This window comes from Rhinoraja longicauda, chromosome 13 (assembly GCF_053455715.1).
Source record: "Rhinoraja longicauda isolate Sanriku21f chromosome 13, sRhiLon1.1, whole genome shotgun sequence".
NCBI lineage: Eukaryota > Metazoa > Chordata > Chondrichthyes > Rajiformes > Arhynchobatidae > Rhinoraja > Rhinoraja longicauda.
Genome location: NC_135965.1, coordinates 38416422 through 38441297, shown reverse-complemented (window position 1 = coordinate 38441297; position 24876 = coordinate 38416422). Strand labels below are relative to the sequence as shown.

General features: G+C 42.4%; 1 protein-coding gene across 1 annotated transcript; it reads left to right on the top strand.

The window, feature by feature from the left end:
- Positions 1 to 6559: 6559 nt before the first annotated feature.
- On the top strand, positions 6560 to 23044 carry mrps22 (mitochondrial ribosomal protein S22). The gene is made up of 8 exons (XM_078410030.1): positions 6560 to 6695; positions 9874 to 10037; positions 12013 to 12177; positions 13959 to 14102; positions 18597 to 18680; positions 19246 to 19391; positions 20927 to 21035; positions 22764 to 23044. The coding sequence occupies exons 1-8, from the start codon at positions 6587 to 6589 to the stop codon at positions 22878 to 22880; spliced, it is 1038 nt and encodes a 345-aa protein (XP_078266156.1). The 5' UTR covers positions 6560 to 6586; the 3' UTR covers positions 22881 to 23044.
- Positions 23045 to 24876: the final 1832 nt, after the last annotated feature.

Below are 24876 nucleotides of genomic sequence, written 5' to 3'. Positions count from 1 at the left end.
ATAGTGGATGCCGCTACAAAGCCAACAGTGATCTGTCTTGGTACATAAAGTGCAAGCCCTGGAAGATTTCTCTTTGGCTTCATTTCAGCAACCCTGCTCATATGCCTGCCCTAAGCCTTCGCCATTGACAGCTCAGTGAACAAGAACTGAAGGGGGAGGAGAGCAGACAGCCGTTGGGGATCCATGGAGACTATCACTGACAATGCAGTATGCAAGGAGGGAGGGGGGTTGGGAATGATTGTGGCTGAGGAGGAGGGGTGGTGTGTCAGATGCCTTGGCAGGGGAACATAGAACATAGAACATAGAACAGGCCCTTCGGCCCACAATGACTGTGCCGAACATAATGTAAGAAAATAACTGCAGATGCTGGTACAAATCAAAGGTATTTATTTCACAAAATGCTGGAGTAACTCAGCAGTTCAGGCAGCATCTCAAGAGAGAAGGAATGGGTAACGTTTCGGGTCGAGACCATTCTTCAGACTGATGTCAGGTGGGCGGGACAAAGGAAGGATATAGGTGGAGACAAGAAGATAGAGGGAGAACTGGGAAGGGGGAGGGGAAGAGAGGGACAGAGGAACTATCTAAAGTTGGAGAAGTCCATGTTCATACCGCTGGGCTGCAAGCTGCCCAAGCGAAATATGAGGTGCTGTTCCTCCAATTTCCGGTGGGCCTCACTATGGCACTGGAGGAGGCCCATGGCAGAAAGGTCAGACTGGGAGTGGGAGGGTGAGTTGAAGTGCTCAGCTACCGGGAGATCAGATTGGTTGAGGCAGACTGAGCGAAGGTGTTGAGCGAAACGATCGCCGAGCCTGCGTTTGGTTTCGCCGTTGTAAATAAGTTGACATCTAGAGCAGCGGATACAATAGATGAGGTTGGAGGAGGTGCAGGTGAACCTCTATCTCACCTGGAAAGACTGTTTGGGTCCTTGGATGGAGTTGAGGGGGGAGGTAAAGGGACAGGTGTTGCAGATCCTGCGGTTGCCAAACATAATGGCAAGACCAACTCCTATCTACCTGCACATCATCCATATCCCTCCATTTACTGCATATTTATAAGCCTTTCCAAAAGTTTCATAAATACCACTATCAAAGCTCCCTCAACCTCCACCCTGGCAGCATGCTCCAGGCACTTTTCACCCTCTGTGTAAAAAACTTACCCCGCACATCTCCTTTGAAATTTGTCCCTCTCACCTTAAAGCTGTGCCCTTGAGTATTTGTTTTTTCCACCCTGGGAAAAAAGGCTCTGACGGTCTACCCAATCTAGGCCTCTCATAACTTTATGTAGTTCTAACAGGTCTCCCCGCAACCTCCGGCATTCCATAGAAAACAGTCCAAGTCTTTCCCTGTAGCCAATACCCTTTAATCCTGGCATCATTCTGGTAACCTCCTCTGCATCCTTTCCAAAGCCTCCATATCCTTCCTGTAATGGGGAGCGCAGAACTTCATGCAATACTCCAAAGGCGGCCTAACCAATGTTCTATAAATCTGCATCATGACTTCCTGACTCATATACATATGAAAGCAAGCATACCATATACCTTCTTTACTACTCTATCTACTTGTGTTGACACTTTAAGGGAGGATGGACTTGGACCCCAAGATCTCTTTGCATATCCGTGCTGTTTTGATGGGAGGTATTTTTCCAAGGTGGATTTTTGTTTACACTGGACATCAAGGATTCAAGTAAACATGATAATGCTTTCCAAACTTGCCTCATCCCATTTAAATGATTCCCTGGACCTGTGTGAACCATGGGGTGAGAAATCTAACTTGATTTTCTGCGGGTTTTCCAGATTCATATTGTAAAAGTCTGCCACTGCACCATTAACATTGTTGGTTCCAGGCGTACAATTGAAGTTAATAATCGTACCTGCCTGCACTGGGGCTCTAGCTCTTATGTAAATTGGTGAAGGTGGTACATCTGTAGCTAACTCCATACTTCCACGGCCTGCTCAGCTCATGTGACCTTCCGTGAACTTCACGATCTTTCAACTCTGACCTCTGGCACATCACTCCCTCTAACATTCTCTTCCTTAATTTGCTGGCACTCTCTTCCCCTTTTCATAGCATCTCTGAATTCTTTTTGATTACACACAAAGTAACCTGTTTAAATATGTAATTGTCCACTTCTTAGGGTAATACTTCACTCATGTGAAGCATCTTGACAAACTCTTCCTCATTAAAGGTTTAAAAGAAATGCATATTGTCCATTCACATTTCAGGCACATATGTCTGAAGAAAGGTCTCGACCCGAAACGTCACCCATTCCAGAGATGCTGCCTGTCTTGCTGAGTTACTCCAACATTTTGTGTCTATCTGTACATTGTCCTTAATGATCAAAAACTTTTGGACTCGGTGACTGGTAGTGAGAGCATTCTTGCATTATTGTCATTGTGACACAACAGCGCCACCTAATGCTTTTTACCATTTTAAAAAATCAAAATAAACTTTATTCAAGTAAAAAAAAAGTACAATACAGGAACTGTGTAAAATATTATTCCAACATTCTCAGAGGCTATACATACAATCAATACTGTTTTCACAAATCACACAATTTTACTGCACACCCTTGCCACTCATGCGGTAGAGTTGCTGCCTTACAGCAAATGCAACGCCGGAGACTCAGGTTCCATCCTGACTACGGGTGCTGTACTGTACGGAGTTTGTACGTTCTCCCCGTGACCTGCGTGGGTTTTCTCCGAGATCTTCGGTTTCCTCCCACACTCCAAAGACGTACAGATTTGTAGGTTAATTGGCTGGGCAAATGTTTAAAAAAATTGTCCCTAGTGGGTGTAGGATATTGTTAATGTGCGGGGATCGCTGGGCGGCGCGGACCCGGTGGGCCGAAGGGCCTGTTTCTGCGCTGTATCTCTAAATCAAAAAAAAATCGAAAAATCTCAATCATGTGGCCCTCTGGATTGAAATCCCTTCCCTTATTTTGAGGGGCGTCTCCACCACACCCTGGCCCCAATGTCCAGCAACAGAAGGGCCTTTTTACCATGCAAAGCAAACAAAGCCCATTCATACCAATGTGACAACCGGTTGAACAATGTGACAACCAGTTGAACCCCAGGAAGATCATGCCAAATTGGCCACTCTGTTGACATTAGATGAGGAACTGGATTAAGTGTTAGTCTATTGCAAATGGGGAGAGTATGTAGCATGTTGGCTATGGTCAGATAGCTCAAGGGCAATTCAGACTCAACTCAAACTCCTACTTACATTGTAGGAAACCTTAGGGTTCAAGGGCTATCCCCCAAAATAAAGGAAAAGGAGCAAGTGAGAAGTCAAGATATTATTGGCCTTGGCATGATAAAATATATTATATTTACTGTAAAATATATAATAATATCATAGGATTATAAATTTGAGCATTGAATTGTTATTGTTTCTTGCATTTCTGGTGATGTAGAGATATTTGCAAAGATACCAAATTGTCTTTTGATGCTGCTTGATTTTTTACATAACAGATTAATTACCCACAATGTTACAGCTTTGCCCATGAATGGAAATGAATCTTGGCCCAAAGATCTGAAATTGAACCAGATCTATCGGAAGAAGGTAGGGGAATTGGGTTAGGAGGGAAAGATGGATTGGCCATGATTAAATGGCGGAGTTGACTTGATAGGTCGAATGGCCTAATTCTTCTCCTATCACTTATGACCTTATGACCTATAATCTGATTATTTAGTGGTGCAGTGGTAGAGTTGCTTCCTTACAGTGCCAGAGAACTGGGTTTGATCCTGACTATGGGTGCTGTCTATATAGTTTGTATGCTCTCCCTGTGACCGCATGGGTTTTCTCCGGATGCTCCGGTTTCCTCGCACTTTCCAAAGACGTACAGGTCTGTAGTTTAATTGGCTTCTGTGAATTGTCCCCAGTGTGTAGGATGGAACTGGTGTGCAGGTGATCGTGGTCAGTTTAGCACAAGAAAATGTCTAGTAAGGTCCAGTTAAAGATAGCCCAATTGTCTCCATTGAGGTAGATGGTAGCCCAGGACATGATAGCTTACTCTAGCACTTTGTGTTCTACTGCATTTTTGAAGGGCCGGCATGTCAGAACCTTTTGACTTTGGAAACCCCACCCTAGGCAGTGGCAGAATGGTTCCACGTTCTTCTTGTGAACTAGCATTATTTTCTTCTGCTCGGCTATAAGATGTCTGGAATTTGCTCCACTTGAACAGTTTTTCAGTCTTCTCTTTCATCTACATGTCTGTTTGGCTTTTAATTAATTCTCTATGTCTCATAGATCTTTATTTTTGTTTTTGCTTTCTCTCAGAATGCGTCCTGTTATCTTGCACTTATTCCATTCCTGCTGGTTAATCATCCCCTGCTTTCCTTGTAGCAAGGTCATGCTGTTTCTCTTCCTGTACATGTGCAACTTTTCCTGTTCCCCATCTCCCGCCTTACTCCTTTCTTTAATGTTCTTCATCTGCCTTATCTACCAATTCTGCCAACACTTTCTTGGACTTAAAATGGCCTGTTCACTCTCCCTGACATGCTGTGCGTCTCAAATATTTTCTGCTGTTACATTTTTCCAGCAAATGCTGCGTTTTAATTTGCATTCATATCAGCTCCATGTTTGAATTTTCAACATATTATCTGGTCGCAGAATATGTAAAAGAAAATGCTGAGAAGAATCTTTAATTGAGAAGTTAATTGAACTTTGAATGTCCAAAAAACATTCTGCACAGACCGCACAGATATACGGTAAGAAAAACCGTACAGAGGAAAACAATCAGGTGAACTTTTCTAAAAAAATAAATCATAAATAAAAAATACTTTAAAGAATCTCGATGTAGCATTATTATAAGAAAATAGAATTTTACAGAAGAGTAGATAATGTATTACTCTACATTGAAACTTATATGTAGATTATCATTTTTTGGAATTGTTTTAATGCAAATATTGGGATTCAAAAATAGAAAGAAGAGATGAAAATCTGACCCTTACTAAAAAATAAAAGAAAACCAAGGAAAAGATATTCCTTAAATAGCTTCATTTATACTTACTTGTTGAAACCAAGGAGGGCAATACTTAATAATTAAAATTTGTTATTCTTTGGCTCAGTTGCGATCTAAACTCTTTCACAATTCGTTCTAGCTGTTCCCTTCCTCTACGTACATGTTTGAGCTTATGCACTTTAAGAGCACCTCCATCAAGGTCATAATTTTCTTGCCAAAAACTCTGGAAAAACATCTGACTCATGGTATTTGTGTAATTCCTTTAATATTTGACATCAGTGAGAAAGAAATCAACAGAGTTATGAGATTCAGTTGCATCATTTAGTCTTAATTTTCAAATTGCTAAAACAGATGCAAGTATGTTCTTCAGTCTGAAGAAGGGTCTCGACCTGAAACGTCACCCATTCCTTCTCTCCCGAGATGCTGCCTGACCTGCATTACTCCAGCATTTTGTGAATAAATCGATTTGTACCAGCATCTGCAGTTATTTTCTTATACTGCAAGTATGTTATGTCAAGGGAGGTTTTGAAGTTAAGAACAGGGTGAAATTACAGGGTGAAATTCGAATCCCTTGCACATCTAGAAAATATTTGGAAAGGTTTGGAACAAGTAAGACTTTGCCTGTAATACTTTAAAACTGAACATTTTGGAACTGAACATTCAAGTAGCTATTTGCTGAACTAATCTAACCTTTAAAAAATCCTTTTCAACAAAATGTGCATAGCATGGCAAGAACTACCAGACTGAACTACGTTGATAAGTGTGATGCAAGACTCAAGGAAAAACATTTAAGGGAAACTTTAACCCGTGTCTCTTTATTTTGGTACACAATAATGGGGCGAGAAGAGGTCTAGGAATACACAAGTAGAAACAAAGAATTGCAGATGCTGGTTTACAAAATAAAAGGACACAAACTGCTGGAGTAACTCAGCAGGTCAGACAACATCTCTGGACAAGATGGACAGGTGACATTTCACATCTGGACCCTTCACCAGAGAGTCTGAAGAAGGGTCCTGTCCTGAAAAGTTTCCTATCCATGTTTTCGCAGGATGCTGCCTGACCAGCTGAGCTCCTCCAACACTGTGTCATTTTATTTTCTAGAAATAAACAATTTCTTTTCACAACCAGGAGTGCATGTGTTTTCAAAATTAGTATCCGAGACGAATTGTCAGAAAACAACCCACAAACGCCTCTGTAATGGAACCAAATAACCATGTTTGATCTTTCTGAATTGCTTATTTGATATTACATTAGGAAATTACTCCTTGGAAGGCAGAATCAGGCATCACCACCTCAATGCTCTTTCATTACCAAACCAGATTAAAAAATGATGTTAAATATACTTTATATACTTCAAAGAAGGCAATGCCTTGAGGAGCGACCCGTGCAAACACCATTCATGCATTGCAATATTGCAGTGCAATATTGCAGTGCAATATTGCAGTGCAATTTTGCAGTGCAATTTTGCAGTGCAATATTGCAGTGCAATAAAATGCCAAGTGCCAAGTGCAATATTGCACTGCAATGAGATCTAACCTCGCAAATTCCATCTCCCAGAGTGCTGAGTTGCAGTGTTTCTCAAAGCGGAAAGTCCCGCCTACCACTGGTAGAGGTGAATGCAAACATGGCAGCGCTCAGGACAACGCGGAGAGTCGTTCAGAGCGCTCGGCTCGTTGCAGACGTGGAGCGACTGTGTGCCCGGGGTGTGCGCGGGCGGAGTCCCGGGGAAGCCGGTGAGTTGATGCTGCCTGTGTGTGGGAACCCCGCACTAAATGGGGCAACTGGCGTGGAAACATGCACGGAAATGTTGGTGGGGTCTTTATTTTTCTCCTCGCCAGCTTGCATAACGCCAGTCTCAAGCCTATTTAAAATGCCAAGTGCTGTTTATCAAAAGGGGGGCAACAAATTGGATACAAGGTGTGAATTGATACAAAGTGTGAATTGAGACAAGTCAAGGTGTGTTTGTTTATTCGCGGAGCCTATTCTCTTGTTGACTGGTGGTGCCTGTTCCCATCAGAGTTGCAACGGGAAACTTGTTAAAGACTGAGACACAATGACCATTGAAGGATTTGTCTGGCAGCTGGGAATAAGAAGACATTTTACAGGACTGGGTGGGTGTCCCTGGCAAAGCCAACATTTCCTTATTTCAAAATGCACTCTGAGGCAATGTAGATGATACAGTATATTTAAAGTTGACATGTTTCTGTATGTTCAAGTCAACATCTCATCAAAGGACAGGTTAGTACAATCACTTAACATGATCAGCATCATTTATTATCATTTTCTAGCAAATAGTTTTAACAGATTCCAATCATGCAGTGTGCTCTAACAGTAGGCCTTTACATTGTGGCCTGTTTTCCTCAAAGGAGCCTTTGCCCTTCGGCCTACCCAGTGCACGCAGACTGTCAATTACCCGTTGACATTAAGTTCTGTTATCCCACTTTCTCATCTGTATGAGGGGTGATTTATAGTGGTCAATTAACCTCCAAACCCAGCACGTCTTTGGGATGTGAGAGGAACCCAGAGCACCCAGAGGAGATCTACATGGTCACAGGGAGAACGTGCCATCTCCTTGCAGAGAGCACCCGAGGTCAGGATCGAACCTGGTTCCACTGTGCTATTCCTAATTTCTTTGGACATTTTTAGTTGCATTCTCCAATCTCTCCCCTTCAAGTTTAACATCCATTTTACTTATGACATTTTCTTAATATTAAAGCTGTTATAAATGCAGCCCGATGACTAGCATCTAGGATGGTATTTACTGTGCTGAAGGCTCTGATACAGATGATGCCTTCTTATAATGCTGCAGACTGATTAGGACAGATTCACAGTCACCACTCCCCCTGCAGAAGGGTACAAGTTGATGGATATTTTTAAGGTGGAGATTGACAGTCACTAATGGTGTCAGGGGTATGGGGCGACGGCAGGAGAATGGGGTTGAGAGGGAAAGATAGATTAGCCACGATTGGATAGCGGGGTAGACTTGATGGGCCGAATGACCTAATTTTGCTCATAACTTGTGAACTATGAACATTGTGGAGTCTACTTTATCTCCACGACATTGCATATTACATGCTCGCTTGTTGTAAATCTATGTTAATAAGTCCATTTAACCATACTTAGTTCATTGTTTATGGTATCCTTTAATCAATGTTGCACTGACATTCCTTTTAACTGTATAATATTGATACCTGACTTAGGCAGAGTTAGACTCTACTGACTGATATATCTTTATATAGCAATTTCTTGGTATTTAGCCCCAGCTATTATGCTTCAGAAAGTTATGAACCATTTACAGTTGCATATGAGATAACATAAATCAAGGGGTTGCAGTCAATTGTGATTGCAGCAAGTGACAAGATTTTGACTAAAACTGGCTGCATTTCAGAAAAGCTTTAAAACATTTGATCCGTAAATGGGTGGTCATGATAAAAACATTTGATCCATAAATAAGTAGTCATGCTTCCAAACATTCCTTGTGTCTCCGTGACCATGCTTTTGGTTTGTCCTTCCAATAATCTGGATCGTGATAACTGATGGGAGTTGAGTTTCACATTGCTGAGATATGGATTATAGCCATAGATTCCAATCTATACAAAAATATTTTCAACAGGGAGAGAAATGTTTAATCTATGTAGGAAGGAACTACAGATGCCGGTCTAAACCGAAGATAGACACAAAAAGCTGGAGTAACTCAACAGGTCAGACAGCAGCTGTGGAGAAAAGGAATAGATGACGTTTTGGGTCGAGACCCTTCTTCAGACTGAGAGTCAGGAGAAAGGGGAACGAGAGATATAGATGGTGATGTGTAGAGACATAGAACAAATGAATGAATGACTTGGGTGAGGAAGGGATGGAGAGAGAGGGATCGACTGTCAGTACCTGTAATCCGGGTTGGGTCTGAACAGGGATGTCTGGAACCGGAATTGGAATCCCCGAGTTGGAAGATGGAGGCGCAGGCAAGCACTGAGAAAGCACATGTGGCTGTGAACATCACCTATTCCTTTTCTCCAGAGATGCTGTCTGACCCGCTGAGTTACTCCAGCTTTTTGTGTCTATCTGTCTAAGCCGTCCTGTCAGTGTTGACTTTTGCTGGAACATTAAAAGTGAACCCTCCCCGATCTATTGTCTTGCCTTGAAACCAAGTCAATTAACAGGATTTAAACAGCGTTGGTATGACCGAATATATAGTCCATGATTAGTTGCTTTGAGAAAGCAATGTTGGGCCTTTTTATATGCTGCCCAAAATCACCAGTGTTTGTCCAAATATAGTCTCAACCTGGGTTTAAATTCCAAAGATTTATTCCCAGTAGTGATGAAGGAAAATAAAATTAAAGTAAGAAAATTGTATGTCTCATGGGGGTAATGTCACTTTGCGTCTGATTCTGTTGTGCTTGCTGATCCAAATCTAGAAGGGTCTGGATCTGAAATGTCACCCATTCCTTCTCTCCAGCGATGCGGCCTGTCCCGCTGAGTTACTCCAGCATTTTGTGTCTATCTTCGATTTAAACCAGCATCTGCTGTTCCTTCCTGCACATTTTGTCATGCAACAGGAAGTTGTTTGAACAAATGCATAAAAAAGGTTTTGCCATTGGTGGGGGGATCTTCTTTGGACTGAGTTGGAAATGGTACCAAAGATGTTAAATTCATCCCCAAGGACTATTGATAGAAACCCAGGTAGCTATGAATGGAAATGCATGGTGTTTTTGTTTGTGTCTAGTGTAGAGATATAGCATGGAAATGGGCCTTTCAGCCCACTGAGTCCACGCCGACCGACAATCAGCTCATTCTATGCTTTTCCACTTTCCCATCCACTCCCTACATATTTGGGACAATTTTAGTTTTATAGTTGCAGTTTTATACTGAAGTAAAATGTATTTGTAACTACTCTTTCCTCCCTTTATTTCACAGAGGTGAAAGCCGCAGGTCTCAGGAAACCTCAGTTCATGGATGAAGAGGTTCAGAATATGCTCGGCAGAATAACGGGCTTGAATCTGGAGAAGGTCTTCAAGCCAAAGAAGCAGCAACTGAAGCCACCTCAATACAAACTATTCACTGACGAGCAGCTCGATGAGGTATGTTTACTCTTGGCAGTCAATTTTTCTTTGATTAGTTTAGTTTAGAGATACAGCGCTGAAACAGACCCTTCAGCCCACCAAGTCTGTGCCGACCGGCGATCCCCTCACACCAACACTATCATACACACACTAGAGACAATTAAAAATTTTACCAAACCAATTATCCTACAAACCTGTATGTCTTTGGAGAGTGGGAGGAAACCGGCGAAAACAGGGAAAACATAGAAAATGATGCAGGAGTAGGCCATTTGGCTTTTTGAACCAGCACCGCCATTCAATATGATCATGGCTGATCATCTAAAATGAGTACTCCGTTCCTGCTTTCTCCCCATATCCCTTGATTCCGTTAGCCCTAAGAGTTATATCTAACTCTCCCTTGAAAACATCCAATGAATTGGCCTCCACTACGTTCTGTGTGCAGAGAATCCCACACAGGTCACAGAGAGAATGTACAAACATCCAGAAAGCATCCGTGAAGGAAACTCGAGCACCCGGAGAAAATGCACGACATACAAACTCCATACAGACAGCATCCATAGTCAGGATCAAGCACGGGTCTCTGGCGCTGTAGGCAGCAACTCTACCACTGCGCCACTATGCCACCCCTATATCTCTTCAATGTATGAGCAAATAAACATTCACCTTGTTCTAACAACAAGAATTTCAGTGAGGAGAAAGTGAGATGGTCATTTTTCTTGCATATTAATATAATGCAAGGTGGAATGGAAGAAATCTTTTAAAGTCAATCAAACAGCAGGGAAACAACTTGCTCATGCCAACCAAGATGCCCCATCACACTTACCTGCATTTGGCCCATATCCTTCTGAAACTTTCCCTATCCATGTACCTGTCCAAATGTCTTTTAAATGTTATTATAGTACCTGCCTCAGCAACCTCCCCTGGCAGCTCGTTCCATATGCACTCCACCCTTTGTGGCAAATATGACAGGTCGTATCATAAAGGACACAAAGTGCTGGTGTAACTAAGCAGGTCAGGCAGCTTCTCTGGAAAAACACGATGGGTGACGTTTTGAGTCACGATAGATTAGTTTACACCTCAGAAGGAGGCTGTTTGGAGCAACACACTATTTCGTCCCACTCTCCCCTTCTTGGTAGTTTTGTAAATTTCTCTTCTCCACATGTTTATCCACTTCCCTTCACAAGCCCACAATGAAACCTGTCTCCATCACATCTGCAGGCAGGGAGAAGCACAAGTATTGTTTAAGTTTTATGTTTGGAGATGCTGCATGAAAACAGGCCCTTCGGCCCATCCGAGTCCATGCAGACCTTCGATCACCTGTTCACACTATGTTGTCGCACTTTCTCATCCAATCCCGACATACCAGGGGCAACGTACAGGCAAAGAAACCTTGAAACCTGCACGTCTTAGACAATAGACAATAGGTGCAGGAGTAGGCCATTCGGCCCTTTGAGCCAGCACCACCATTCAATGTGATCATGGCTGATCATTCTCAATCAGTACCCCGTTCCTGTCTTCTCCCCATATCCCCTGACTCCGCTATCCTTAAGAGCTCTATCTAGCTCTCTCTTGAATGCATTCAGAGAATTGGCCTCCACTGCCTTCTGAGGCAGTGAATTCCACAGATTTACAACTCTCTGACTGAAAAAGTTTTTCCTCATCTCCGTTCTAAATGGCCTACCCCTTATTCTTAAACTGTGGCCTGGGACGTGGGAGGAAACCGAGGCACTCAGGGGAAACCCACACGGTCACAGGGAGAACATTCAAACTCCACATAGACAGCACCCGAGGACAGGATCGAACCAGGGTCTCTGGCACTGAGCCAGCACCTCTACCAGCTATATCACTGTGCTGCCCTAAATGCGCATGTGAAAGACATCTGAGTGGTAAAATAGCATGCAAGCCACATTCACCACTAGTGTATGATGGCACGGATTTGGTAAGATGTAGTTGAGGCAACATGACTGAGGTAATTGCAATGTACTTTCTCCAGGCTCGGCATGAAGCGATGGAAGTCGCAAAAGTGCTACTCCGAATGCCACCCATCCTGGACGAAAGGGAAACAATTTGCGACGTCCTCACAGAAGACAAAATTCTTGACGGTTTGGAAGTGGCTAAATACGTCTTCACAGATATAACATATGACATTCCACATGGAGTAAGTACAATCCTCAGTCCTGAAAGGGCATGATGTTCCTGCAGTTATCTAGTGTATTACCTCTTTTTACATTTAAAAACAATTATCAACTCAAATAAATTGTTGATGGTTGTTGAAATGATGAGAAACCGCTGGGACCCAGGGTGTTTTATCAACATTTAAATAATAGAAGATGATGCTTATTCCCGGGCGGCACGGTGGCGCAGCGGTAGAGTTGCTGCCTTACAGCGAATGCAGCGCCGGAGACTCGGGTTCAATCCTGACTACGGACGCCGTCTGTACGGAGTTTGTACGTTCTCCCCGTGACCTGCATGGGTTTTCTCCGAGATCTTCGGTTTCCTCCCACACTCCAAAGACGTACAGGTATGTAGGTTAATTGACTCGGTAAATGTTTTTTTTTTAAATTGTCCCTAATGTGTGCGTAGGATAGTGTTAATGTGCGGGGACCGCTGGGCGGCGCGGACTCGGCGGGCCGAAGGGTCTGTTTCCGCGCTGTATCTCTAAAAAATCTAAATCTATATTGAAACATTGGAATTTCATGTCAATCTGTGGTGAGAGATGAGGGATGTAATGTAAGGCAGCTTATTTGGCCTGATATTCTCAGATCTGTAGAATCAATAGGCCAATTTAACTCATTTGCCGTGTCGGATGAGAATATCATCCTTCATGGTCCGTAATTGTTTTCCACAGTTTTTGTAAGTTAAATGCAGTTTGTAGGTTCCTTGCGGTTTTGTCGGCTAATCAACCTCTGTAAATTACTCCCAATTGTGTAGGGCGTGGACGAGAAAGCAGGATAACATAGGACTAATGCGAATGTCTGGCGTGGACTCGATAGGCCAGAGGGCTTGTTTCCATGTTGTATTTTTCTATTAAACTAAACATCATCCAAATTCAGGGACAGTTTCTTCCCTGCTATTATCAAGCAACTGAACCCATCCCATCACCACCTAGAGAGCGGCCCTGAGCAACCATCTACCATAGTGGAGACACTAGGATAATTTAATTGGACTTTATCTTGCACTAAACAGATTCCCTTTATTCTGTGTCTGTACACTGTGGACGGCTTGATTGTAATCATGTAGAGTGTTTCCGCTGACTGGATGGCAGGCAACAAAAAAACCTTTTCGCTGTACACGTGACAATAATAAACTAAGCTAAACTAAACGAGAAGGGATTGCACATTTAACCCCTCAACCTCTTGAACCTTGTTCAGCTATCGTATGAGATCACAGTCGACCTAACTTTATTAAATTAGTTTTGCACTATATTCTTTTAATGAATTTTTAAATTTTTAAAAGATACATTTAATATCTTTTGTCCCTATCAGGAGATTTGGCTATTAATTTAATATTCTTGATCATGTGTGTGCACGCAAACTAGCTGACTTTGAATTTGTGTAACTTCTCTGCGCTATGAATACTTGCCTGATAAGCACAAAATAATAATGTGGGGAGGGATTGTCATGCTTTATTGATGCAGTGTTTTTTCACATTGGTGTCTGGTTTAGTTAAAATAATGTGTAGGAAGGAACTGCAGATGCTGGTTTAAATCGAAGATCGACACAAAATGCTGGAGTAACTCAGCGGGTCAGGCAGTATCTCTGGAGAGAAGGAATAGGCGACGTTTCGGGTTGAGATCCTTCCTCGGTCTGAAGACGGGTCTCGACCTGAAACGTCACCCATTCCTTCTCTCCAGAGATGCTGCCTGTCTCACTGAGTTACTCCAGCATTTTGTGTTTATTTTAGTTAAAATAATGATCAACCTGTTTATTTTTCCCCAAGGAGCGATTTATTGTGGTGAGAGAGCCTAATGGAGTTCTGCGCAAAGCGATCTGGGACGAACGGGATCGGATGATCCAGATGTACTTTCCCCGCGAGGGTCGAAGGATTATTCCACCGCCCATTTTTAAGAATGAAAATCTATTGGTAAAGCATTTCCCCCCCTCCCCCCCCCCCCCCCCACCTATATGTTAACACTGCTCTGATCAATATCTTCAGCAAAGGACAGCGCTGTGGCAGAGTTACTGCGTTGAGACCCGGGTTCGATCCTGACATTGAGTGCTGCCTGTACGGAGCGTTCTCCCTGTGACCGTGTGGGTTTTATCTTGTGGTCTGCTTTCTCCCACATTCCAAAGATGTGGAGGTTTTTAAGTTAATTGGCTTTTGTAAATTGTCCCTAGTGTGTCGGATAGATCTAGTGTAAGGGTGATTGCTGGTGGGCACAGATTCGGTGGGCAGGGAGGCCTGTTTTCCACGCTCTATCTCTAAACTAAACTAATAAGACCCAACCTGCAATTTCTTTCTTCGCTGTTAATCTATTGACTACATAGAATAAAAATCAGTTTGCAAGCCACTACTTTTGTTTGGGTCGTGACTGCTGAAATGTTTTAGTCAAAGCATATTTGCTTATGTTTTGGACACTGCAGCCATTTGGGTCGACCAAGAATTTGCATACAAACTTTAGGAATTGGATCTTTGTTTCCCTTTCTCCTATTTTCTCTTGAACGGTAAATTAAATTATCTTAGATACTGTTTAATAATGGAAATAAATAATGTAACCTAGTAACTTTTCAATGCAGTTAATAAGACCATTAGATATAAGGCCGGCATGGTGACACAGCGGTAGAGTTGCTACCTTGCAGCGCCAGAGACCCGGGTTCGATCCTGACTATGGGTGCTGTCGGTACGGAGTTTGTACGTTCACCCCGTGACCATGTGGGTTTTCTCCAGGAGCTCCGGTTTCTTCCCACACTCCAAAGACATACAGGTTTGTAGGTAAAATGTACCGAGTGTGTTTAGGATAGTGTTTGTGCACAGGGATCGCCGGTCGGCGTGGACTTGGTGGGTCGAAGGGCCTGTTTCCACGCTGTATCTCTAAACTACACAAAAAAAATGTAAGGGATGAATTTGGCCATATGGCCCATTGGGTTTGCTCAGCCGTTCAATCACAGCTGATCTACTTTTCCCTCTCGACCCCCATTCTCCTCCCTTCACCCTGTAGCCGTTGACACTCTTTAATAATAAGAGCCACGTTATGGAAGGTGTGTTACTGACCTGTAGAAACCAGGGACTGTAGTCAAATTCCCCAGTGGTTCTTTGACAATTTGCATTTTATATTCGGCGATATGAAAATAACAGCAAACTGGCGACAGTAAAAGTGATCACAATGTTTTTGGATTGTTTGTCTTCCTTTAGGGAAGAAACTTGCAATTTGCCCTAGGTTGCAACTGCCTGACCTGCACCGCTCACATCCGCATCCTATTTTGTGTATCCGTTCATACGGATGAGTGTTTGGGAGTCCTTCGGAATGGATTTGCGGCTGCTTCAGGCCTGCAGGCATTTTCTGCCCTGTGGGAACTCGGTTCATGACGTTATTTAAAAGGCTGAGTTAAACGCACTGGTTTGACTGCATGTTCCCTCAGCTTGTCTTCTATTTATGTTAAATATATTGCTGAATGGCCACATTTCCAAACTGAAAAACAGTTGTTTTTTTTAACCACTGAAAACTGTTCAGGTTCTGAACAATTGTTGGTATTATATATATACAGCCGGAAACAGGCCCTTTCGGCCCACCAAGTCCGTGCCGCCCAGCGATCCCCGTACATTAACACTATCCTACACCCACTAGGGACAATTTTTTTTACATTTACCCAGCCAATTAACCTACATACCTGTACGTCTTTGGAGTGTGGGAGGAAACCGAAGATCTCGGAGAAAACCCACGCAGGTCACGGGGAGAACGTACAAACTCCTTACAGTGCAGCACCCGTAGTCAGGATCGAACCTGAGTCTCCGGCGCTGCATTCGCTGTAAAGCAGCAACTCTACCGCTGTGCCTTGGTGAGGGCCTGTATCCAGTCTTGTCCTATCAACTCCTCCCAGATTGTACCACTTACCTCTACATGAGGAGCGATTTCCAATGGCCAGTTAATGCACCAACTTGCTCATTTTTGGGATGTGGGAGGTGACCGGAGCACCTGTGGTAAACCCACCCAGTCACGGGGAGAACGTGCAAACACCACACAGGTCAGGATTGGACCTGGGTCACTGTAGCTGTGAGGCAGCAGCTCTATTAGCTCCGTCGCTGTGCTGCCTGTAATGTGACCTGTTGGTCTTTTATCTGATTTACTGTAGGAGAAACAAAGAGTTATACAGCATGGAAGCAGGCCCTTTACATGTACAGCACAGATGCACCACACCAGGGCGACAGGCTGCTGCTTATCTAGATGTGAATGACTGGCAAGCCTTGTTCTCCCAAGTTACGTGGAGACTGATAGATGACATAGAACCGCAGCGTGGTTATCAACTCCCATGTTGGGATTATTTGATTACATAGTCAAATATCCAACCACTAGATCTGAAGACAGAATAGAATCTGTCTTAAAAAATACTGCATTTACAATGGACCATTATGGGCTCCAACCCTCCTTGGTCATCTGTTGCCGGCCCTGATTTGTTTTGGTCTTTTTCTACCTACCCCATTTATCCTTTCAGTCACCTAGCTGCCGAACACATTTGACAAATATTGTTTTGCTCCGGATAAGCACCACATAACTGTTCAAAGCTCTGCCCTGGTGTGGTGCATCTGTGCTGTACATGTAAAGGGCCTGCTTCCATGCTGTATAACTATGATATGGATATGCAAGGAATGGAGCAACATGGATTGTGTGCAAGCAGATAAGATTTGGTTTTGGTATCATGCTTGGTACAGACATTGTGGGCCGAAGGGCCTGTTCCTGTGCTGTACTGTTCTATGTTCTAACTTTATTTGAGTTTCAAGAGCTCTATTATTACATCATTTCTTGCTTCGCGATTCATATGTCTTGTGCTATATAACCCACATTTCTTCTCTTGTTTAACTCCCAGGAAAAGCAGACATATAAAGACCTGAAATAAATTGGGAAAATCCTCTTTCAAAATGCCCCTAATACCTGTTGCAAGCTGCCCTGCTTCCCTTCACCCCAAAAGGCAGTCTGATCTGTTTCAGGAGTCTCTTAATATACCGTGACAAATCATATTTCCAAAGTGCCGGGGGCTATTTCGCTGGAAATAATATCTCGAAAAGGCATTGCTTTGCATTTTGGTACATAATTTTTTTTTCTGGCAAATATTCTCTGTATTTTTCCTGAGTTTTCCAGGGATAGACAATGGTGCCAATATTAGTTATGTAATGAAAAGCAGCTGACTCGCTGTTTTCAATATCGCAGAGAATGTCTTTCCAAGAATCTGTCAGAGTGAAAAGATCCTTAACAAAGCAGCTGTGGGTACTTCTCACAATACCAATATTTACAGCAAGCCAGCATGTACTCGGGCAGGGCACGAGAAGCTATGTTCAATGTGGCTTCCTTTGGTAAATTACAGCCCTGTACTTTGTTCGTGCCTAATGAGAAGATAATTTTCTGTCACACCTGTATCAATAGACAATAGACAATAGTATCGGGTGCATTGACTGATAACGGCACCAAATCTTCCACTTCGAAGGTGGGCATTCAGAAGCGATTTAAAGCTAAGCCATCTACTGCTTCACTTAAGATATTCACAGTCAATTTTGAGTCATATCGCAGATAGACACAAAATGCTGGAGTAACTCAGCTGGTCAGTGAACATCTTCTGGAGAAAAGGAATAGGTGACGTTTCGGGTTGAGAATCTTCTTCAGACCCATCCCCACACATAGTCACATCCTATTAACTTTTCCCAGTATCTCTTTCGAAAGTTCCAAGTAACGCATATTAAGTGAAAGTTTGTAGAAGTCATTAAAAAGCAGAAATTTTCCAGCATGCAAAATTGATGCAAAATGTGCTGTACTTTCCTCATAACTGATCCAAACACAAATCAATCTCACTTTTTTTTAAAAGGAGAAAGGGCCTATTATTGTAAATTTACATCCATCTGAATCTCAGTCTTAGTCTTAGAATAGCCACAGTCTTAGAATAAAGAGGAGGCCATTTAAAACTGAGGTGAGAAAAAACTTTTTCACCCAGAGAGTTGTGAATTTGTGGAATTCTCTGCCACAGAGGGCAGTGAAACCAAATCACTGGATGGATTTAAGAGAGAGTTAAATTTTAGATAGAGCTCTAGGGGCTAGTGGAATCAAGGGATATGGGGAGAAGGCAGACACGGGTTATTGATTGTGGACGATCAGCCATGATCACAATGAATGGCGATGCTGGCGATGCCGAATGGCCTCCTCCTGCACCTATTTTCTATGTTTCACAAGGATATCTAATCATAAAGATCACTGCCAAAGTATCAATACATGTGTCCAAAATCATCTGGAAAAATGTGTGATCTTTCTGACTTTAAACTGTGTTCCCCTCCATGGCACTCCAAGCTGGTGATTTTCTGTGTGCATTAAGATGCCAGTATTTAATTAGGTTGTTTATATTTTAGTTTTAACATGAATATTATTGCCTTCTACAGGTCGTTTTTGCTCAGGAACGTTTTGAAGACATTCTTGATCTCTGTCTCGTCCAATTTGAGCCAAATTCTGCTGATTACATCAGAGTGAGTCTACCTCCAGTCAAACTGAATGCAAACAGACAATGAAATAGCTACGGAAAATGTATAATGACCGTGCAAGTCAAAATCATTTCAAATTGGTAAATGCAGCGTGGTTTCATCAGAAACGGTGAACAGTACTGAAATGTAGCAAAGGGCTTGTCTTAACGTAAAAATCTCGTCGCTGTATTGAATCTATTTCCTGGGTTGACGTTCGTGAAGTTTAAAATGGTTTGGTAATGTCCCTGCTACCATGAGCTGAGACTTAACTGAGGTGCACCTTGTTTCTGTGAAAGAGAATGTTATGAAACACCCTCTGGGCAACATGCATTTACCCACACAGCGACTACATTACTGGGCACTTCAGACTGGCCCACCTGACCAGCTTACTATGTAGCCTGGGGAGCAGGAAGAAAGTTAGTCTGTAGATGATAGCCTTGCAAGGTATTATCTTAATGTTGTTTCATCTTAAAAACCCTTGCATTTGAAAATGTTTTGCTTCAAAAGTCATTGCGGAAATTAAGAACATGATTCCTTTGAAAAACAAATTGACTTTGTCAATCTCCATCAGGTTCACCACCAGACACATGAATATATTGATAAACATAACAAGTATGATCTTCTCCGTTCAACGAGACACTTTGGAGGTTTGGTGTGGTACCTGGGCAACAGGATGAGAATTGATGGTTTACTAATCGACATGATTCAAAGAGATCTGTAAGTACCAATGCAATCAAGTTTCCGTGTCCAGAATCACGAAGATTTGCATAGCCTAGTTGACATTAGCCCGGACCATCACACGAAGCAGCCTTTCTTCCATCGACTACGTCTACACTTCACGCTGCCTCGGCAAGGCCACCAGCATAATCAAGGACCAGTCTCACCCCCTTCTCCCCTCTCCCATCAGGCTAGAGATACAGATCTTTGAAAACACAAGCCTCCAGATTCAGAGACAGCTTCTTCCCAGTTGTTATCTGGCAATTGAACCGTATTCTCTCCAGCTAGAGTGTGGTCCTGACCTCCCATCTATGGACCTGGACTAACAAAACATTATAATTGCTTTGTTAGACCACGCCCAAGTATGTTGGATGCAACTCAAACCACTGATTTTTCACCTTAACCACTTAAATTCTGAATTATTTGCAAAAATCAACCAGATCAACTCTGCATATCATAACTGTAACCCACCTTAGTAGGATGGGCAGGAGTACCTTTGCGGCATACCCATTTCAATTCAAGCTTCCAAACCCCTAAGTATTCTGTTAATTTTGTGCAATGCCAGTCTTTTGGAAGATCTAGGGGCTATGTTTAGGTATGGTGCATCTTGCATCATTTCTGTTTTGCCAATATTTATTACGCATCACATAATGTCAACTAAAGTCTGCAAAAGAAATCAAGACAGGAATAGATGTATTGTCTTCACGAATCACAAATTAAATGCGATGGAGCTTTACATGTGGCATGTAACATCCACTGGCTTCATTAAGAACTTGCTAATTTGCTTTTTATCCACTCTGAAACAGTGCTGTGATATAGACATTTATTGTAAAGCAACAGCAGCATCTAGTGGGAGAACAGTTCAAATGAAGTTTGGGCCTTCCCTGTTTGCCAAATGGGTTATAAAATGTTGTACAATGTATTATCCTGGAATTTGCAGTTGTGGTAAGCTAGTTATGCTTGTCATTGCCTTTGGCCACAATTACTCATTGAGACTTTGGGGGCTTTCGAGCAATGACATGTGTAAGCATCATGGTGATGTCCACAATCTGTACAGGTCAAGCAATACAATCTTAGTACAATGATTGAAAAAAATCATCCACAAGCATTGATTATAAACCAGGAATCAAGTTAGAATATACAGTATAAAATTACATAGAGAAAACAGAAGTATGATGAGTTTGAGTGCCTATACAAATGAGTATTTAAAAAAAATGATGGATAGTGATTCCATTTTGATGGAGATAGGAGCAGTTTGACACTTAATTTTGTCCAAAACTTAAGTGCACTCAAAGAGGTAATCACTGTCCAGACTGCAATTTCACATCGTGTTTTAAATGCTGATGGATCAACATTGACGTTTGTGAAGTAGGATAATTAATTGGTGGGTGGGGTGGAGCAGTGAAGGAGATTAAGAAATTAATGTTTGGAACAAAATTATGAATGCTAATTTTTCTGTATGAATCGACAGATAATTGTTTTCCTCAAGTTGTGATTTAATATGAAGAATTTAAGTCAATGTCTTTTTCTTGCAGAATGGATGATGCTGTAAGTGTGGTTCAGCTGTATCACATGTTGCACCCAGAGTGCCAGTCAGCAAAAGAAACAAACATACAGCAGGCCAAGGGTATTGAACTGATTAAGGTAGTTTTTGGATTAATCCAGTTTGTAGAATTGGTGCATTTAAGTGGCAATCTGTATGTCACATTGTGGACATCTCAAACAGGCTGAGGTTAATTTTTCTTGCCTGGGCAATTTTGTTTACATTTTTGTTCAAAGCATCTGCAAGAATGCAAATCTGAGAAATATACTATTAGGGCAGCAAGGTGGCGCAGCTGATAGAGCTGCTGCCTCACAGTGCCAGTGACCTGGATTCGACCCTGACCTCAGGTGCTGTGTGGAGTTTGCATGTTCTACCTGTAACCGCGTTGGTTTCCTTCTGGTTCCGGTGACAAGAATTGCACTGTATGTCTGTACATGTAAAAGACCAATTGACCATTGGTGCTCCGGTTTCCTCCCACATCCCAAAAATGTGCAGGTTTGTAGGTTATTTAACCTAGAGTTTTGGGAGTGGGTGAGAAAGTGGGATAACATTAGGGCCAGGTTCAGCTCAAACTCCATCATCAAGTTTGCTGATGACACTGTGGTGGTGGGCCGGATCTCCAACAACGATGAGAAGGCCTACCGGGAGGAGGTGGCTGATCTGGCACTCTGGTGTCAGGACAATAGCCTCCTCTTGAATGTCACTAAAACAAAGGAGCTGATTGTGGACTTCAGAAGGGCTAAACATCCAAGGACGTACACGCCACTGGAGATAAATGGGTCTATTGTGGATAGGGTGAGCAGTTTCAAATACTTGGGAGTCCGCATCGCAGAGGATCTGACGTGGGCAATGCACATTGCCGCACTGGTGGGTAAGGCTAAGCAGCGCCTTTACCACCTTAGACAACTGAGGAAATTCAGTGTCGCTGAGGATCCTTCATTGCTTCTACTCTGGGGCTGTAGAGAGCATCCTGTCCGGCAACATTACAGTCTGGTTTGGGAACAGCTCTGCCCAGGACAGGATGGCCCTGCAGAGAGTAGTGCGTTCGGCAGAACGCACCATGGGAACTACACTCGTCCCCCTGCAGGACCTATACATCAGGAGGTGCAGATCCAGAGCAAGCAAGATCATGAGGGACCCCTGCCACCCCAGTAACGGACTGTTCCAGATGCTACGGTCAGGCAAACGCCTCCGCTGTCACGCTGTGAAAACGGAGAGGATGAGACGGAGCTTCTTCCCACAGGCCATCAGGACTGTCAACTTTGATAACCCCAGAGACTAAATTTTTGTCGACACTTTTTGTGCTATGTTTAGTAACTTATTAACTTTATTTATATGCTGTAACTGTAATTATTTTTGTGCACAACCCGCAGGCATTGCCACTTTCATTTCACTGCACATCGAGTATGTGTATGTGACAAATAAATTTGACTTGACTTGACTTGAACTAGTGTGAATGATGAGTGGTGTGGACGCTATGGGCCAAAAGGCCTTTTTCAATGCTGTTTCTCAAAACTAAACTTGCAAAAGTTGTCATATTAGCATTGTAAAGTTAACTGAACTGCATTTTAATTATTTTTAAATCAGACAGTTGATATGTCAAGCTTCCTTTTATTTGGAACAACATATTGTAAACTCAATCAATTCCAAAGACGTAATGTGAATCTTTTTTAAATTATAACTTTGTAGTAATAATTGTCTTGAGATTATTTGCCTTATTCCTGATTGGCTGTTTGTGAAATAATAAATGAAAAATGTCAATTCAATCTTTAATTATTGCTAAGGAAAAATGGAATATTAAACCCATAATATTAAACCCTCTCTTCCAGGTATTTTCGCATACTGACTCCAAGAAGGGAAGCTATCTTGAATTAGCTTTGCAAGTTTATCAGGAAGCAATCAGTAGCTCGGCTGATCAAGATGCACAGAGAAAAGAACAAAACTGATGTTAATCCAGTTAAACTTTTCTGGGTTTGGATACCAAAAAGTCAATGACAGAACATTTAATTTCCATTCCACTGTCTATTGGGAGAGGGGAAAAAAAAAAACCATCACTGTGGCCGACTTATACTTACATTAACTTCATATAACGATCAAGGTTTGTAACTGCAGGTAGTGATTTAATAAATATTTAATTTGTAATCGCTGGCTTTGAACCCCTTTCCTATTGCTGTGTTTGAATATGGTCCTGAGTACATCTTGATGCAGCAGTGGGTGGGGGAGGAGGGAGTTGGTGTGATAGTTAAACACCATCCAGCCCTGTTGATCAGAACCTTTAAAGCCAATGGTAGGAACATTTTCAATTATTGACCCAGTGATTTTATACTAGTCTGGCCTAATGTTGTAATTTGATAGTTGTGCAGATTATCCTGTAAATTGATATTGAAAGAATTTCAATATTTGATTTGAAATGTTTGAATATAAATGTAGTTACAATTGGGTGCCATGTCTTGCACATATAAAGGATGAGAGGAGATCTTATCGAAACGTTTAAGATTATTAAGGGGTTGGACATGTTAGAGGCAGGAAACATGTTCCCAATGTTGGGGGAGTCCAGAACAAGGGGCCACAGTTTAAGAATAAGGGGTAGGCCATTTAGAACTGAGATGAGGAAAAACTTTTTCAGTCAAGAGTTGTGAATCTGTGGAATTCTCTGCCTCAGAAGGAGGTGGAGGCCAATTCTCTGAATGCATTCAAGAGAGAGCTGGATAGAGCTCTTAAGGATAGCGGAGTCAGGGGGTATGGGGAGAAGGCAGGAACGGGGTACTGATTGAGAATGATCAGCCATGATCACATTGAATGGCGCTGGCTCGAAGGGCCTCCTCCTGCACCTATTGTCTATTGACCTGAAATCGTTTTTCCTGGTCTTAAAAATAATTGGGCTATTTTAAGTTCCATTTTGTGGTGAACATATGTGCAGAAAATCATCATGAAGGCATAATTAGTAATTTTCTAAAATACTAGTTCAAACTTATTGCAGGAAATTTTGGTTAGTTTTGTGAAATAGTTAGATGTTTGATTTTAAATATTTCACTGATATCTCAACCTGCACTTTGAAGTCAGCCTTTTTAAAATCAGTTAAATTGCTTCTGAAGACAACTTTTATCTGAAACCCTTTTGTACAATACAATATCTTTTATTGTCATTGTACAAGTACAACGAGATTGAGATTGTCACTTCCATATCGATGCTATAAAATATATAAATAAATCACGGCGAAAACAAAAACAACAAAAGGGGGAGGGGGGAAAGAAGGGGAAACAAGGTAAAGTGCAAATAAAAGGTTCATGCAGGGGGCAGAGACAGATCATGGCGGGCTCTCAGCAGGACCGATTCAGAGCAGCTATAGTTCTAGGGATAAAGCTATTTCTTAGTCTGGGCGTAGAAGGCCTTGTAACGTCTGCCAGATGGAAGTAGTTCAAACAGACGGTGGCATGGGTGTGTGGAGTCTTTGTAGATGCTGGTGGCTTTCCTGAGGCAGCGTGCCTTGTAGATGTCCTCCAGGGCTGGTAGCTGTGTCCCAATGACCCACTGCGCTCTGCAGACGACCTTCTGAAGAGCTTTCCTGTCCGCTGCTGTGCAGCTGAGATACCACACATAGATGCCGTATGTCAGTATGCTCTGTGGTGCAACAGTAGAAGGTCATCAGTAACTGTTGTAGCATACTGACCTTTTTTAGATTTCTCAGAAAAAACAGCCATTGCTGTGTTTTTTGACTAGCACCAGTTCACAGTTGGTGGACCATGTGAGGTCCTCTGAAATGTGTGTGCCCAGAAACCTGAAGCTGGACACTCTTACCACTTTGTCTTCGTTGATAAGGACTGGAGTGTATTCCGCATTCTGTGTCCTTCTAAAGTTGATAATTAGCTCCTTGGTTTTTGATGTGTTTAGGGACAGGTTGTTCTGAGCACCAGCTCGCCAGGTTCTGCACCTCCGCTCTGA